Below are 18,052 nucleotides of genomic sequence, written 5' to 3'. Positions count from 1 at the left end.
CTGAGGTGGCCGTCCAGGGAATCAAGGCTGGAGCTTAACGTGAACAGATGGGTAAGAGCAAGTCATTCCTATTCCCTCAGCTCCTCATTTACCAGGAAAGGTGTCAGACTGGTAGAGGGTCAATCTTGGTTTAGCCTCCCCCAAAGTGCAAGCTGCTTTGTGTCCTCACTGCACAGAGAACTGAGAGCAGGGCTCAGCTGGAATCCACTCTCCATCTTCTCCAGGACACTTCAGTACATCTAAGGAACTTGTTTGTTTTTACAGGGAGGCTCCAGAGAAACAAAAAGACTCTCATCATTCCACAACATTATCCTCACATCCTCTCTCTCACTGCCCACCCACCCCCAGCTCAACCCCTTTACTGAGAGGCATGCGGGAGGGGGTTTCACAGGTGATGCATTTTTCTCTTTTCAAAGCAACCATTTGTATTCAAGATCACTGCCTTCTTGGGCTCTGCCTGGATTCAGAATCGCTGTATTCCAAAGTGGGGAGAAAGGCAGTGAGCGTGTGACGCAGTGGCCTCTCTAGGTGCATGCACAGTTAGGAACCCAGGGAAATCGAGAGGTGGCCTCTGGAAACTTGTGGGGACAGGAGAGAGGAGAGACAAGGGGAAGAAGCAGAATCAGAGAAAATCTTGTTAGTCAGCACAAAATGCAAGAGGGTGCTTGTGAGAGGAAAATAATATTCTTAAATTGGCAGGAAGTCAAAGTCTCCATGCAGTGGCGAGGTAGAGGAGCCCAGGTGACCTCCTGGAGACAGGCAGCAGACACCTCTCACCGCGCCACCCAACGCAGGGCAGGTTCCGAGTCGCGGCAATCAGCACAAACGTTAATCAAGGAATTAAATATCTGTTAATCACCAAATATTTGACCATTTATGTTTTAAGGAACAGTAATTAGCCTGCAATTAGCTGCATTCTGTGCCCGTTACCATTAGATTTGTACCTATAGAATACTATTCTCCTATAAATAGGAAAAGCTACATAAAATGTGGCAAGAACACTTTTCCAACTACTACAGGACTCAGATTCTGACCAAGAGGAAAAATGACTTAGTATTTTGCAGCCAAAACTGAGTGAGAAATGGACATTCTTGACAAAAGCACAGGAGAGTCAGGGACAGGACAGATGGAAGGAGCCCAGAACAGCAGTTCCCAATCATGTTCCCCAGAGCACTTGCTCCCCAAGATGAGGTCAAAGAGTCCAGCGAAGGCTGATACCCAGACCCCTAGGAAACCTCACCTCCCATTTTTGCATGATAGCAGTCCTCGAATGTTCTGGTGGAAAGGAACTTGTTCACTCCGTTTCACCCGATGTTTCCCTAAAGGGTTTGTTCCCGGAACGCTTTTTAATTGAACACCTTTTGCCATTCCACTAAACCCACTGAAGGAGCAACTTAGCAGGGGGAAAGCACTCAACTAGTAGCTTTTTCTCTTTTTACTGTCTTCCACAAATCTTAACCTCAGTCAACTACCAGCATTTATTGAGAGGTCAGCACATCCCAAATGCTCTTTTGCTTTCATCTTCACACCCTGCACAGTCTTTATATTTAGTCCCATAATTAGGGAAGTGAGGCTCAGCACATTTAAATCAGTTGCTCAAGCTTACAAGTAAACAGGGTGGATATTCAAATCCAGTTCTGTTGGACCCTATGCATATGTTCTTTTACTACACTATGAGGCTGCCTGTTTTCAAACAATGTTATAATAGGAAATTCCTTTAAAAGAGTTAATTCATCAATCTTACATTATATCAAAACTACTTAATAAAGTGTGAAAAGTATCTCATAGAAATAAAGTACTATATGAATATAAACTATTTTAATACACTGGTATTTCAATTATACATTCACTTTACATTAATTTTTTAGATCTCTATAATGTATCCTGTAGCCTAAACACTAACGTGGAGGTGATGTCTGGGGGAGTCTGTGCACTGAGAGAGGGTCTCTCAAGGGCACCGCCTTCTTTAGATGTCCATGCCCTATCACCTTGTCCTCAGCTGTCGGGCTCTCAAACAGCCAATCTGTAATGCATCATTTGTATATCGACCTTTATAAACCATGTTCATAAAAGAAAATGTCACACACATGCATGCACATGTGTGTGATACCAGAAAAGTATTTTTTACATTTTGTGATTAGAAATATAATAGTCACATACACAGGCTCACATCCTCAGGCTAGTACAGATCTCATTATAGAGAAATCTATCTGGGAGACTGATTCAAAAGGGGACAGTCTTGTGCATGATGCATGTTTTTAAGAGCATTAGGATATGACAGCCACCTCTTCAGTAAGGGTGTGCTAGCCCCATGGGCTGGGGGCCACAGGCAGCAGCTGGGAAGCCCCTACCTGGGGCAATGCTGCCTGAACACAGCCAACTTATTTTTCTGATCGTCTCCAGGTAGGCTGACACCTTGGGCCAGGGGTGGAAATAGGATCTGGTAGGTGTTTTCCTTCTTCTTCACCTCTGTTAATACAGCTTGTCTTTCTCATCCAAACTGGGAAACATCATTCAGGTCTTATGTGGCAATTTTAAGGCCTATCGCTCAGCCTTTGGGGAGTTTCCTGCTGACATCTCTCTTGTATCATCTACAGTGTGCCATTTACCTAACAGCTTATGTTACTGTTAGGGTAACGACTTCAGTGTGTTTACTGCCCAGCAGATAAAGGGGAAAGAGACGGAAGTATAACCTTAACTGTGCTGTTAAAACTTTAAAGGCTGAGGCTTGGTTGGAGTGCTTAGGAATTGAACGAACAAGTGCATTTTCAGGGGATCCAAACCATTTACAGATGTTGATCACCAGGTTCTTAAACACTCAGCAATGCTATATTAAAGAATCTCTACAAATCCACCTTTAAATCCAAAGTCTGAAGCTATTTCTAATGAATCACCCATTGAACCAAAAAGCTATAAAGGGAATTAAGTTCCAATTCCATTTGGTAAGTCATGCACTGCTCAGTAATGTGAGAGAGGTCACAGTGGGAAGTGGGAGGGCACAGGCGTTAGGGTCAGAGGTTCACAATTGGGAAGGCAAAACATTTTATTCAAAATGTTCAAGAAAGTAAGAATTCATTGAAAATAACAATGGTCTGATACACAGGACCACCTTATTTTTAATATAGTTTGTTAATTCCTTTTTAAAGGCTTGTCTCCTAAGACTGTTTCTAAATTAAATTATTCCTTTAATTTTGACTGTCTAGCTAGGTGTGTTAAAGGCTTTATGGATTGAATGTTCTGCCCCCTCAAATTCATATGTTGAAGCCCTAACCCCTGATGTGGGGGAATTTGGAGATGAAGCATTAGGGAGGTAATTAGGTTTAGATGAGGTCATGAGGGTGGAGCCCCCATAATGGGATTAGTGTCCTTATAAGAAGAGGATGAGAGACATATGAGTGTACCATGAGAAGACGAGAAAGTGGCCATCTACAAGCCAGGAAGACGACCCTCACCAAGAATGGAATCTGCAGATACCTTGATCTTGGACTTCCCAGTCTCCAGAACCTTGAGAAATAAGTGTCTGTTGTTTAAGTCACCCAGTCTGTGGCATTTGGTTATAACAGCCCAAGCTGACTAAAACAAAGGCAAAATAAAAATGTAAGATGTGGATTGTAGACAATGTCAAAACCAATCCAATGCATTGGGCTCTGGAGGCTGTGAAGGGTCCCAGAGAGCTCACTCCTAGAGGTTTTCAGTGGGCACTACTAAGATGAAAGAGCAGAAAACCAGGGCAAAGGTGAGCAGGACATACCTTCTGATCTGTCTAGAGTGTGTTCTACTGGCGTTGATCCAGCAGATGCCTGGAGACTACGGAGGAGCCCAGGGCAGGTTCCAGAGGGGCAGTGGGCCCTCACAGAGCTAGGCCTGCTCTACTTTTGGAAGGTCTCCTCCAAAAGAAGTTTCTAAAAACACTCAGCCTCTTAGCCTAGTCCACCACAAAAAAGCCCTCTGAAGCCTAGCTTAGCCAAACCCACTTCCCTGCTTCCATTTTAACCCTAGGAAAGAAGAAACTTTGTCCTGGAGGCCATATGTTTGAATTATACCATGTCTAGTCGTATAATTGGTTATGAATACATTAATAAAAAAGGTTATTCATTAAATAGGATATTTTCCCTCTGGAATAAAAAAGAGTTTTTACTCTTTTTTTTCTTTTTTTTTTTTTTTTTTTTTAAAGATTTTATTTATTTATTTTTCCCCCAAAGCCCCAGTACATAGTTGTCTGTCATAGCTGCACATCCTTCTAGTTGCTGTATGTGGGATGCGGCCTCAGCATGGCTGGAGGAGCGGTGCCTCGGTGCGCACCCGGGATCCGAACCCGGGCCGCCGGCAGCAGAGCGCACGCACTTAACCGCTAAGCCACGGGGCCGGCCCTCTTTTTTTTCTTATAAGTAAAAACAGTATGTGTACATGAGGGCAAATTTAGAATACGACAGATGGCAGAAAGAAAAAAATTCAAATCACTAGCTGGGGAGATACCACTTTTTAACATATTTATTTCAGCATTTATTTTAGTCCTTTATATATATATTTTGTATATAAATTCAATTTAAACATATTGCTTTATACTTATATTTTCCACTTCACAACATACGCTTAAATACATCATTAAATGATCTTCCATAACATTATTCCTTTTTTATGTGTGTGTGTGAGAGGAGGATTGGCCATGAGCTAACATCTATTGCCAATCTTCCTCTTTTCGCTGAGGAAGATTGCCTCTGAGCTAACATCCGTGCCCATCTTCCTCTATTTTGTATGTGGGATGCTGCCACAGCATGGCTTGATGAGCGGCTGGTATGTCAGTCCACGCCCGGGTTTCGAACCCACGAACCCTGGACCACTGAAGCAGAGCACGTGAACTTAACCACTACGTCACCGGGCAGGTCCCCCATAACATTATTCTTTTTTTATTTTTTTTTTTTATTTTTCCCCCAAAGCCCCAGTACACAGTTGCCTGTCATAGCTGCACATTCTTCTAGTTGCTGTATGTGGGACGCGGCCCCAGCATGGCCGGAGGAGCGGTGCCTCGGTGCGCACCCGGGATCCGAACCCGGGCCGCCGGCAGCGGAGCGCACGCACCCAACCGCCAAGCCACGGGGCCGGCCCTCCCCCATAACATTATTCTTAATAGTTGCAAATTGAACTTTTGTACTGTGGTAGCATAAATTAACTAATCCTCTATTGTTGAGATTACTACTACTTCTGACTTTTCATTATCATAAATAAACTGCCAGGAATATCCTTTGTTAATTATTTGCAACCACTCTTTATTATTTCCTTTGGATGAATTCCTAAAGCAGATTGCTAAATTCACACATATCTAAATTTTTAACACTTTTAAAATGTATTGCTGAAGTGTACTCTAAAAAGATTTTAACAATTTACATGTGGACTAACAAAGCTTTTACTACCTCTTCACTTCCATTTATTTATTACATACCAGAAACTGCTGTAGCTATGAGGTTGCAAAGATAAATAAAGCAAGAAACGTACCGCCCCTTTCTTCCCACAATCATATCCAGGGACAGAGGAATTGGGATTGGTACATCTTCCCTAATAAACACCAAACCCACAGGATGGATTCCTGGTACTGTTCATGCCATTCAGATGACAAGCAGCCCTCAAGAAGACCCAGTTTTCCCTTCCCTGAGTCTAGTCGAACACCTCAATTCAACATGAGAGATGATCTTAGAGACGTATTCCAGTTGGCTCCTGAGTGAGCCAAAGGAATTAAGAAAGAGAAAAGCAAAATATTGCAATCCTCTTAATGCATCCTCTTATCTTAAAATTAATGGAGTAGTCTTAACAGCCAGTTATGTTTTAAAGGTGTTGTGGACAAAAGGACAAAGAGTGCCAAATGACATTGTCACTAATTTCCCACCTGTGATCCCAAGGCAGGATGCTCTGTGGTGCAGACTCTCTGAGAGAATGGATGTGACATCAGGATTGCTTTTTACCACTTCTTAACTGCTCCTGGGCCTCCGCCCTTCACTTACTTTAGACAAGAACTCAAAGTGGGCAAGTGGGTCTCAACAGAACATTCCAAATCACAGGACAGCAGCCCCTTCATGACAAGGACTCAGTCTACATATGGTATTTTCCTCCCATTGCTTACAGGGTGGGAGCAGGGACCTGCACCTCACTAGCTGATCTTCACAAGGGCTCCCTTCTGAATGACACATTTACTCCTGAGATCCACTCACGGGAGAAGGGGCTGCTTCTTGTAGAATCAAGTGCTATCTCCCTGGGTCAGACATGGCTTACTTAATACAGAAAGTAAAATTTTCTTGCAGATAGCACTTCCTACCCTGCTGCAGGTTACTGCTTTTATTTTCTTAACGCAATGTATGCATAAACAAGTTTGAAGGGTATTTTTTACTCATTTCTCAAGGTTGTGTAACAACAAAACAAAGCCTTAATACGCTCCCTATCAAATAGCATAAGCTTTCCTTACATTGGTATAAAAAAAATACCAACACTTCTTATACTTTCTTTGATTATACTAATAAAAGCAATTCATAATTTTAGAAGTTAGAGGATGCATCAAAACGTGAAATGAAATCAAAGAGCATACCTGATAAAAGTTAGGCCAAAAAGTACTAATGGCCAGCTCTGCCCTGTTCCACGTTCGTGTCGGGTCTCCAGATATATTCCAGATAGGATTCCCCAAAGGCCCATTATTGACCTTCACGTAGACATTGAGTATCCCAGGAGCAGAATTACTCTTGCTAGATACAAAATAGTGAAAATCAATGCAGTGGGTATCATTTTCTTTAAGCTGAGGTAAGAGGAGGTGGGCTCTCTGCCCCTCAGATCTCCCGGATGTGTTCACCAACATGAAAGAGCCTGTAAAAACAAAATCAAAGGAGAGTCACAACCTGAAACACTACTTTCCAGTCATTTCTGAAAAGCCACCATCATTTACATGGGTTGACACTGCAATTCCACATATCTTACTTAGGTTTTAAAAGTTCCATCTCTTTCATACCTTTTTACCCCCAAAGTGTTCTCAAGATCAGCAAATGGAAAATTCCCTTGATGTCGTTGCAATTAGTCTCCTAAGGAAAAATATGCATAATTTGCAGACGTGCACTGATCAGTCTGGTAGTCACTAGCCACATGTGGCTATCTAAAAATAAATAATTTAAATTCCATGATATTAAAAGTTTAGGTCTTCAGTCACACTAGTCCTATTTCAAGCGCTCAATAGCCACATGTGGCTAGTTGCTACCATATTGAGCAGCACAGATATTGAACCTTTCCATCATCTCAGAAAGTTCTATTGTACAGCACTATTCTATAACAGTACCACCATTTAGTCATCACAGCCACATTAAGATTCTCATATAATCTAGAGAAAGATAACAGATTGGTGTGGTTTTTGGAATCTTAGAAAACTTGATTAGCCCCAGGACGCTCCTTGTTGTCCATATAACATGATCCTCTTGCAGTTCAGCACCACCACTCCTGCCCACTGCTGGGACCACCGACTTCTCCCTGACAGGGGAGGTGTTTTCATGACGGGGTATGACTGAGCACAGTGACGCACTCGCTGTGCAAATTGGAGGATGGTCTTTCTCAGAAGACTCTATGAGCTTTCAGTATCTTCACATCCATGGCACTAACCCACCCATGAGTGCTGAAGAATTTCCCCATGGATTCAAGCTTTCCATACCCTGGCATCAGAGATGTCACTTGGGCCCTCCTCATGTCTAAGATTAACAAAAAAGGCAACTAAAAAAATTGTATGAATTTTATATATCACATAAAGAAAGATAAAAGCAAAATGTTCTATGACAAAAGGGAAAACATCCTAAGTCCTCCTTAGCAGAGAGGAAAAATATATTGAAACTCCAAGGGGGAAATACACCTAAATTTGGAGTATAAAAATGCAAAAAAAAAAAAAAAATACTACCTCAGGTGAGGTTGGACTCATGACTTCAATACTCCAATTGAGTATTCTTTTGAAAACTTCCCTGATTGTGAACCACAATCTTCACGGTAGTGTGTGTATGTATGTTTGTGTGTACAGTACATATAGTTTGTGTTTTGGTACACATCAACACATATCTATAAACATGCATACATAATGCTAGAAAAAGTGTGGAATTTTTATCTTGTCTACAAACTGTGATTTTCTAAACCGCAAAATGAGAAGACTACCTTTCCCAGAAAATTATTATAAGGACTAAATAAAAAACATAAATGTAGATATATCCTTTATAAATTAATAGGCTTTTGTTAAGGGATCAATATTATAAAATGTTTGCTTATGGCTGTTACCCTCACCATGCCCTTATATGAGGTGAGCTAGCATTAATGCCATTTAAGATAAATAGGAAGTGAGTCACAGAGAAATTAGGAAGCAGCTTATCCAGGTTTTAGGATGAGTTAGTGGCAAGACCAGAACTGTGATCCTCTGGGTTTCCAGCCCACTACTCATATTGTCACACTCCAGTACCCTATGTTGCTTCACGTGCCATTTGAGCATACATGAAGAAAACAAACCCCTCATGACAGTGAAGGAAAATCAGAGTAGCTATGTGAAAATAGAGCAATTTTTCAAGAGATGAATGCTATGCACCTGGAAACATGAAAGCCAAGCCACAAGGTAAGGATTATCTATGGGGCATGTATCCCAGCAATGAGGAAGAACTGCAAATGTGATTTATGAACGAGTTGGGGTCAGAGAAAGGGAACAGGTGTCAAGAGAATATCACTGAAATAATTTGGGTTAGCTCAAGTCTACACAATGCAAAGTAATCTTCAAAATGCACAGGGTTCACCAATCCCATCACAAATCTAAAGCAGGCTGTTGGTGTTTGTAACATGAGTTTAAAATTGTACTTTTCTGCTCTTAAAATATAAGTGGATTTATTCCATATTCTATCATTTGGGGCTCTGCTATCCAAAACATAGTTAGAATGTACATTCTTACTGATGGGGTTGAGGCATGACACGGCCATCAGGCCAAGTTTGAATCACCAAAACCTTCAGTATTGCCACACTGCCAAGAATAGTATTTCTTGCAGTGTTTCGATCAATTGAACTTGGGTAGCCAGTGGTGGTAAACACTGGCAATATACAGAGGACGGCAAAAGTGCATGTTTCCCATATCCCATGAAGTCTAGTTTGGATGCCTGGATGAAGCTGAAACACAGGAGCCTCTTTTCACATGTTGCCATAAGCTGGGTAACTTTCTACCATTACTGTTCAGTAAATCACCAGAGTTTCCCAAAATACTATTTTCCTAGTTCCACAGTCCATCCTCCAATATTTACTCCACTGTGCTCCATTCCAGCACAAAATGCTCTCTCAGCTTTTGAGCTGTCCAAAGTATATAGAAATTTTTATTTTGAGGTTGAGGTGAAATCCAGGTATTCTAAGTTACAAATACTCAAATGATCCTAATTTTTATACTCCTTTCTCCCCTTTTTGAGCCAGAATACAGCCTGTTTTATAAATAAGGCATGCTTCTGTAATGTAGATTAGTTCACATAGGGCAGTGACATCCATCTAACACAGGAGTCCCTTTGGTTCATGGGTGATTTTTTTCAGGACTTTAAAGTTTTAGAGTGATCAGGGCAAATTTTTCCCCAGATAAAGGGGGCGACATCATGGCCTTTAAACAAAGCTAAAAATCCTGCAAAATTGCCTTCGTTTAGCATAAGAAGTGGCAAGAAGTTTAGTGGTTTCAAGAGCCATTCCTCTTCCCACTCTGTTAAGCTGTCTGGGAAACTGCGAGAACATGTGAAGAAACTGACGTTTCTGCTCCCCTCCTGTGTTTAAAAAGGAAAGAACCCTGACTGATGAATAAGGCAAACCCTGGATCACATTTTTAGCTCGGCAGAAAGTGGTCTCTGTTAGAAGGCAATGACTTCAAGGGCCTCTCTAGGGAGGAGGAGGAAGCTGGAGCCCAGGCCACAGGGCTTAGGACGGACTCACTGGGATCCTAAGTACCAGAGGGGAGTGAATGGGGCCAGTATTTTCATTAGGGTTGTTACTGTTTTTGTTGGTTCTCTGGCTACAAAGCAGCATAGATTTTGTGTAGTCAACCCCATTTTTCTCACAAGATCGATCATTTTTAGTGTGTGATTCTGTGAAATTAGTCAGGGGTTTTCCAAGAGCACATACGGCGCTGGTGGAAACGCTTATTCTCCCGCACTGTCTCCCGCCTTCTCTTGTTCTGGCCCTCAGGAGGCAGTGCCGTCTGGACTGCCCACTCTCATGGGCAGAGTTACGCTTCTTCCAAACTATCCAGAAACCAACTGAGCAGCACTCTGATGTCAACATGCACAGTTTTTTAGAGGAAAAGTCTCTCTTTACCCACACTTGTTCCCTGGGATAGGGTCCCCTGAGAATTCTCTGTTTTATTCCTCCAGAGGCTCTCAATTGGTATTTCTATGTAGCCTCCACAATCAAGGATTCATACATAGAAGGCACTTAGGACAATGCTTGCCACATAGCATGAGCTCAAAAAATGCTGGCGATTATCATAATGATTACTTTGTTTTGTGGGAGATCAAAATATGTCTCTTTACCTTGATTATTTTCTCTGAAGAATATTTGAGCTTCCTCTCCCAAACTGCCTAAAGAATTTAACATAGAAGGCCTGTTTCAGGAAGGAGCCACTACCATATGATGGCTGTAATATAATGTAAAATAGATGCTGCGATAGGAAAGGCACCAACAAGTCCATCTTATCAAAAATTCTGTCTCTCCCAGGCCATTCTCTAGGTGGCCCTGTAAAGAGTTGTCAGACAAACATTTGCATTTTCATCTCCCTGTGAGTTGTCTTCTTCCCCTCTTAAATCCCCCATAGCTGTATCCTCCACCACCCCCAACATCCTCCTTTGTCTTTATCTAAATCTATTTAAGGTGAAAACCTCCATCATTTGTTGAGAAACTCATTTCCCTGGTTTCTCCCTTATATACATGTTATTAAACTTTGTTTGATTTTCTCCTGCTATTTGGTTTCATGTCAATGTAATTTGTAACCTAGCCAGAAAGGACCCAGAGTCGGTAGAGGATACTCTTCCTCCCCCAACAGTTTCCTCACACCTCCTAAATCCACGGCTTCTCTAAATTATCTGCAATTCCTTAGCATTTAGCTCTATAGATTTCCACCTGTCCACCTCACAACCCTCCTGGTCCTATCCTAATTCGACTAAGTGGTCATTTTTAAGTTTCCTTTCCTTATGAGGGAGGAACACATAAGTATTGAAATATTATGAAACCTTCACCTCAATTAATCTTGGCCCTACATCTAAGCTTTGGGAAGGGGATCTGCATTTCTGTGGGTGATCATGAGGACTTATCTCCTGGCTTCAAAGTATAGAAGGTGACATTTCAGCAACACAAGTATTTCCTAATAGTGCCGCACTATTGTTTTACAGTGAGTTTACAGAAGAAAGTGTGAATGCTTATGTTTAGCATAGTCTAGCAACCCAGAATCCTGGGGTAAATTCACAGTTGTGCATAAAGGAATGGCATGTGGGAGGGAAGAGATGCCTTTTAATGGTTAGATTTTATCACCTATCTGCTATGAAAGTAAAGTCAACTCACCAACCCACTGCTTAAAGAAATCAAAGCATTTATATTCAATTTTAGACTATTAAGTCTGTTTTTTTTAAACCTCCCTATATGGCTGAATGTGTCATTTTCACCTTCTACTTCAATGTTTTGACTGTGAGGAAATGCATTTTCAAAGAGTAATTGGGTCTCCCTCGGTAGGTACTTCCTTACCCCAACTTTTTTTCCCTACAAAAAAACACTCCAACTGGGCAAATAAATAAAAGAAATCAGAATTAAATTAGCATGAAATTCTGTTTGTGTTCAGATAACAAAACACCCTTAAGTCACTAGTACAGAAGGAGAGAATGCAACATTGCAGGCAAATGAAAAGAGCTCCACGTAACGGAGTCAGTTTCGCAAGGGGCAGTATTTACATGCAGACTCTGAAGGTCTATAAGAATAATTATTTTGGTTTCCCTGAAAAGGAAAACTCCGTTATGAGAACATGCAATGTTCGCATTCTTGAATCTTTGGGTGAATTAAATTTAGCTTAATCATATCCACTGGCAAATGCTTTTGATTAGACTATCTTCCATCATTGTTTGTGACAGCAGTAATAACTACATATAATTAGTTATTCCCTTCCACCCCATCATTAAAATCTGCATTGGTGTGGTAGAGGCTCTGGATTTTTAAACGCTGAGGAAACTGCAGGAATTCTCTTCCTACATTTGAGAAATCTTGTGCACACAACAAAAAAGGGGGGGGTTCCCGTCATCCAGCAGGAAGAGAGAATTATGTGTGTTATTAAATACTTCAGCTGACAGAGAAGCAGCATTTTATAAGCTTTAAAACCATTATAACATTCACTTTTTAAGCTTCTTAGTTTTAGTAAAAGTGCACAGACCATTGATTGGTCTTTTTCTCTCTTTGGTTGTTTTGTCTTCATTTTTTCTCTCTGACCGTGCCTTCAAATTTGACTTAAGACCCAAAAGCTACATACGAAGTTTACAAGTTCTACCTTTGCTGGCAAATATCCTGCCTCTCTCTAGTTTACAAAGCCATTTGTAGTTCTTACCACCTATTTAGCTACACTAGTTGTAACAATTCAGTTATCTGGAGCAGCGCTTCTCAAAGAATCTATGATGAAGGACCAGTTTTTAAATTTCCAATGCATCTCAGATCAAATTTATGTAAAATATAATAAACACGAATTTCTAGAAAAAGGAAATAAAAAGACATGCAAAATGCAAGCCCAAATTTGTTATTAGATTAAATAAACATAAAATTACTCTATCAAATTCCTATAAAAATTTCTAAAGACTTGCTCTCCATTTCTATCCTGGTCATGGACCAGGAACAATGTGCGGACCAGGTGTGATCTGCAGACCACACTGAGTGGCACAGGCTTCACGTTATAACGGTACGGCATCCTGGGTACGCAAATTTACATTTTTCCTCAACAGCAGAAGGGGAAGACTGAGACAGACAAACTGAAAGAAAGGAATGAAAAAAAATCCTCTGGTTTCTTAACCCAAAGATAATGGCTATAATCCCAAGTCTTTTGGCTATGAAAGAAAGTAGTGAAAGAAAAGGAAGAGGGAGAGTGGGAAGCAAGTGGACAAACAGGGAGGAGACAAACACGATCATGGTGAATGAAAAGGCAGCATTGAGACTCTGAACTCAGAAAACAACCAGCTTCAAGGCAAGAAAAGAGAGAAGTGGGCAGAACACGGTGCAGGAATCATCACTTACATTGGCTGTTCTTAAGGAAAAGGGGAGAGCGCAGGGAAGTAAAATGTGTCCTCCAGTGCCTAGGCCAGGGGCTCCATACACTCCATCTCATTCAGTCCTCCCAACAATGAAGACCCCAAGAAACAGAGAGAACAGTTAACTCACTGAAGCGGCCCACTGACAGCACTGGATAGAACTGGGGGAATTTGAACTTTTTACATTCACCCTCCAAAGGCAATGCTCTAAAACCAGTATTTTCCAAACAGTTTGACCATAACTCAAAGTACCAAATACAGTGTATACTGCAACCCAGTGTACGTGTGAGATGCTGCGTGTGCATACATACACTTACATACACACACACATTCAGACACAAAACTTTCCTGAAAAATTGTGCGTCACTATGTTTCTTACTACGTGTGTATGTGTATCATACTCACATTTCCTATTCTACCCTATTTTGTTTTGCAACATAAATAAGTAAGTGAATGTTGGGTGCAACCCACAATTGATTGCACAGCCCTCGAATGCTTTAAGGCCACACTGCAACTCCTCCCCTGTAACCAAAATCAACAAGATCTAAACTGCACTCTGCCTCCTCAGTAGGAAAGCTTTTTATTTTTAATTTGTAATTTTAAATTTGGTCTCATCCCCCAAACATCAAAACACCAGCTGCATCCCTCCTCCTGCTCCTCAGCCGGTACTGACAGTGGCCCTCAAGAACATGTCTTTTCTGATGAGAAACCTCAGGAACAAGGGAAGATGGAAGCCTGGGGAGAAATAAATGAACTCAGAGCACAGCTCAAAGGGAACAAAGCCTCTGCAGGGAGACGCCACCATCACTTTAAAAATACTTATTAGCACCCATTTCAGCCTGATGAAACCGCCGTCTCCACAGCCACAGTCAGGCTCTTCAGACCAGATGTCACCCATCCTTCTTAAGCCACTGCCTCGTCTATGCCCCTTTCAGAAATTTCACCCTAGTACAAACGTGAAATACTTATTTGGCAACCACTAGAGAAGAAAACTTTAACAAAAAAAATTGTCCCTGCACCCAAATGTCATATCTCCCTTTCTATTCTGTCTTCTCTTTTGCCTTTCTTGTGGATTCTCAACAATCACTGGGCAACACCATGTTAGTTGCACTAATTTTTGCCACGTTCCTAATATGGTGGTGCAAATACAGTAAGATGGCAAAGAAGCAGCACCATGCACAGGGAAGCCCCAGCAAAACTCTAACCAACTGCACGTGCTCCACTCCTCAGGAGTCCAGCTGGCGCTCACTGGGGGAGAAGGCGACGGCTGCCCTGGCGTGGGCCTTCCTCCAAGTCATATGTTAGCAAATGGCACTCTGTTCTCCACGAGGGGACTCCACATCAATCTAGGTGCTCTAAAGTTAATAATAAGCATAGCTTATATACCTAAAATGTGCATAAAACACTTGCTTCAGACATTTATATTAAATACCCAAGAGATACGCAATTGTCAATTTAGAGATTCACAGCCTAACTGAATGGGTATTTTTATTACTGATTATTCATAAAAATACTGAGCTGACCGAAATAAATTCATTGACCTTAACTAGTTACTTTTAGCCAAGGCCGGACTCCTCTGAGTGCCCATCATGTACTGGGCATTTTGAGAAATACAAACAATAAAACTTGGATCAATTCCTCCAGCAAGAACCTCACAGTTTAGCTGTATGTCATATTTTAAATATTTTGTATTCAGCACAGAAAAAAAAATTTCACAGAATTAACAAATCAGATCCACTAGGTTCACCAACATTCATATAACTACAACCTGAACTGCCTGTAAAATTTGTAGATTTAGAACTATCAACTAGTAACTCTTAAAAAAAAAGAATTTTGAGACAATTATCATATGAGACAAAGAAGGAAGGAGGAGGCTCACAGAAAATGGAAGAAGCCCTGAGGGTTCCATTGAGTTCCACCACATGCTCTCCCTTCACAAGAATAGGGAAGCTCCAATGAGAACTAACGCATATTACAATGTGTCATCCGGACAAGCTGCTTCAGTGACTTGGCTGGAAAACACTAGCTGTGCGCTTTACAATTTATAAGTAACGAACAACCACAGAGTAAAGCAAACACAACCTTTTAACTATCTGACGATGCTAATGACTGTATCTCAGGAAATGAGCCACAAGTACAATGCAGAAGTGACAAGTAGACTGTTTAGGACGTTCTTAAGAGACTGCTTAATTTCCCATACGTCAGGCTTTTTACTGATTGACATCTTTAGAAACTAGTTCGTTTTGTTCTAAATCTCAGAATGACACAAGCTATCACAATATAAGCTTCTGCTTCTTTTTTTCCCTAAACTACTGCTGATTTAGAGATGATTTTTTTATATGTGTATCTGGTGATAGCCTACCAGCTAAACTGCCTTGCTTAAAGAAGATATTATATAGTTAGCTTCTATATAAAATGTAAACCAAACTTAAATATTTTAAAAGTGCATCACCTTTGACATTTTCAGTTTTACTAGAAGCCTGCTAATGGTGCTCAAAAGGAGCTAGCTACATCATCCTTCGTCATACAGAAGAGTTCTCCAAACAACTCCAAGGGTTCTGTTAACATCCCTGATTGAGAGCTCCCCATCTTCCTGAAGAGGAAACTAAAGGATTTGCTTAAGATGTTTCACTAGCCTGGCTGGGGTCAGAAGCCAAAGCTACACGGGAATTTGCACTGCTTGATCAGAGGGCAGGAGCAAGGAATTACCAAAACTCAACAAGGTGAGCCAGTAAAGGAAATTAAACTGGTTTCCGCATTAAACTGACGATACAATATCAAATTTATAAATGATCAAAACAGCCTGGAATTTAAGGAATCTGTTGGATTAAGTAATCAGAAAAAGCATCAAGATACCAGCAAATAATTAGCAAATGATATGAAAAGGCAATTTGCATTAGCAATTGTAGAAATACAGTTAGTGAAGAGATGCCTGGGAAATACTCATCTTCACCATTAAATCAAAAAATTTAAATTAAAGCAAATTTCAGGTATAATTTTAAACATGAGTAAATTTCTTAAATATGTAAAGATTTCAAAACCAAACGTTTGCGAGATTCTGGTGAAGCTCCTGCACGAGTTAAGGAAGGAAGCATTGTCATTATTACAGCAGTAATGGTAAAGACCATAGAGTCGCGCTCTTTGCCCCACTGGTGGGGAGAGAAATCTCACCTACAAACCTTACTTAGCCCTGTGACCTTATGAAAATCACCCTAAACCTGAGTTGACTCATCCATAAAATAACAAAAGGAGTGTCTACTTTAAAAGACATTCTGAGGGCCACGTGGACTAGAGTGGGCAAAGGACTCACTCTGGTGCGTGACAAGGCATATGGCCTCCTTGAGTTGGTGGGAAGAGATGGGGCTCCGCAGCCAGCCAGCTGGTATTTGGATCTCAACTCAGCCACTTAACTGGATGTCGCTGAGCAAGTTAGCTAACTTCACTATGCCTCAGTTTCCTAATCTAGGAAGTGGGAATAACACTGTACCAACTTCAAAGAGGTTGTTCAGTGAATTAAATGAGATGATTCACGTAGAAAGTTTCTTAGAAGAATGCCTGTACATAGTAGGCCTGTGCCAAAGTTTGACCTCGACTCTGGTTTTCACCCAAATGTATTTGGCCTTAGCATAGGAAGATGAAATAGCTGAATGCCTACTACAAGGTAATTTCCGGAGCCCCTGCACTCGTGTGTATCAATGATCGTGTGATTATACAGGCTACCATCGTCTGCATCTACTCAACATAATAAGGTCAGTGACACAAACCAGATATGCCATTCAGATTCAGTTTCAATATCTAAACATTAATCTTCAAATATACGTAATCATTCTAGATGTAACTCCAGAGTGTAAAATCTCCTAATGTGATTTATTTATTTTTTTTTTAAAGATTTTATTTATTTATTTTTTCCCCCCAAAGCCCCAGTAGATAGCTGTATGTCATAGCTGCACATCCTTCCAGTTGCTGTATGTGGGACTCGGCCCCAGGATGAACGGAGAAGTGGTGCCTCGGTGCGCACCCGGGATCCGAACCCGGGCCGCCAGCATCGGAGCGCGTGCACTTAACCACAAGCCACGGGGCCGGCCCTCCTAATGTGATTTAAATGTTGAATTTTTACCAAATCTGATGAATTATAAATGTATGTTTTTTATTGCAAGAGTAAAATGTTACAATAGTTAATGGTGATTGTGAAAGCTGTTAATTGTATTACAACACTAATTATTAATAACTTTCAAATAGTTAAATAAATAGGTAAATATATTGACTATTAATATGGGGAGTAATAATAGCTAACATTTATATGATATTTAATATGTACCAGGCATCTAAGTGCTTCACATATATTAACTCTTTTAACTCTTACAGAGGATGAGAAAGCTGAGGCATACAGAGAGGTTAAGTAACTTGTTCAAGGTCATTCAGCTAGTAAGCAGTAGAGATGAGATATGACCCCCAGGCAAACTGGCTCAGAGTCTGTGTTCTTAGTTTAAGCTCTCAGTTTAAGAGACTGCACATTAGTTAGACAACTTTAGGAAGAACATTATATCCTCTATCTCTAGAGATAGAGATAGAGATAGAGATATAGTCTAATTCTGATAAGTAAACCCAAAACTACCAGAGAAGAAGAAACACGTGAACATACATGTTCACCACCAGGCGAGCAACTCCGGGCTAGCCTGCTGGGGACGGGAGACCCGGTGAAACAGAGATGAGCCTTCCCAGCCAGGCCCAAGCTGATCCAACAGCTGACTGCTGATGCATGAAGAAGC

At 41.0% G+C, this 18,052-nt stretch overlaps 1 protein-coding gene across 2 annotated transcripts in view; it reads right to left on the bottom strand.

Moving 5' to 3' along the window:
- PTPRM (protein tyrosine phosphatase receptor type M) overlaps positions 1-18,052 on the bottom strand; it is a 771,664-nt gene that overhangs the window by 473,105 nt on the left and 280,507 nt on the right. For both annotated transcript variants that reach the window (XM_087438889.1, XM_004421085.3), the window contains exon 3: positions 6,575-6,846. In XM_087438889.1, coding sequence (XP_087295015.1) covers positions 6,575-6,846 — 272 coding nt within the window. The remainder of the gene's footprint in view (positions 1-6,574; positions 6,847-18,052) is intronic.

This window comes from Ceratotherium simum, chromosome 14 (genome assembly GCF_057802395.1).
Source record: "Ceratotherium simum simum isolate JZ-2026a chromosome 14, ASM5780239v1, whole genome shotgun sequence".
NCBI classification, from domain to species: domain Eukaryota; kingdom Metazoa; phylum Chordata; class Mammalia; order Perissodactyla; family Rhinocerotidae; genus Ceratotherium; species Ceratotherium simum.
This window is presented reverse-complemented; position numbering and strand designations above follow the sequence as displayed.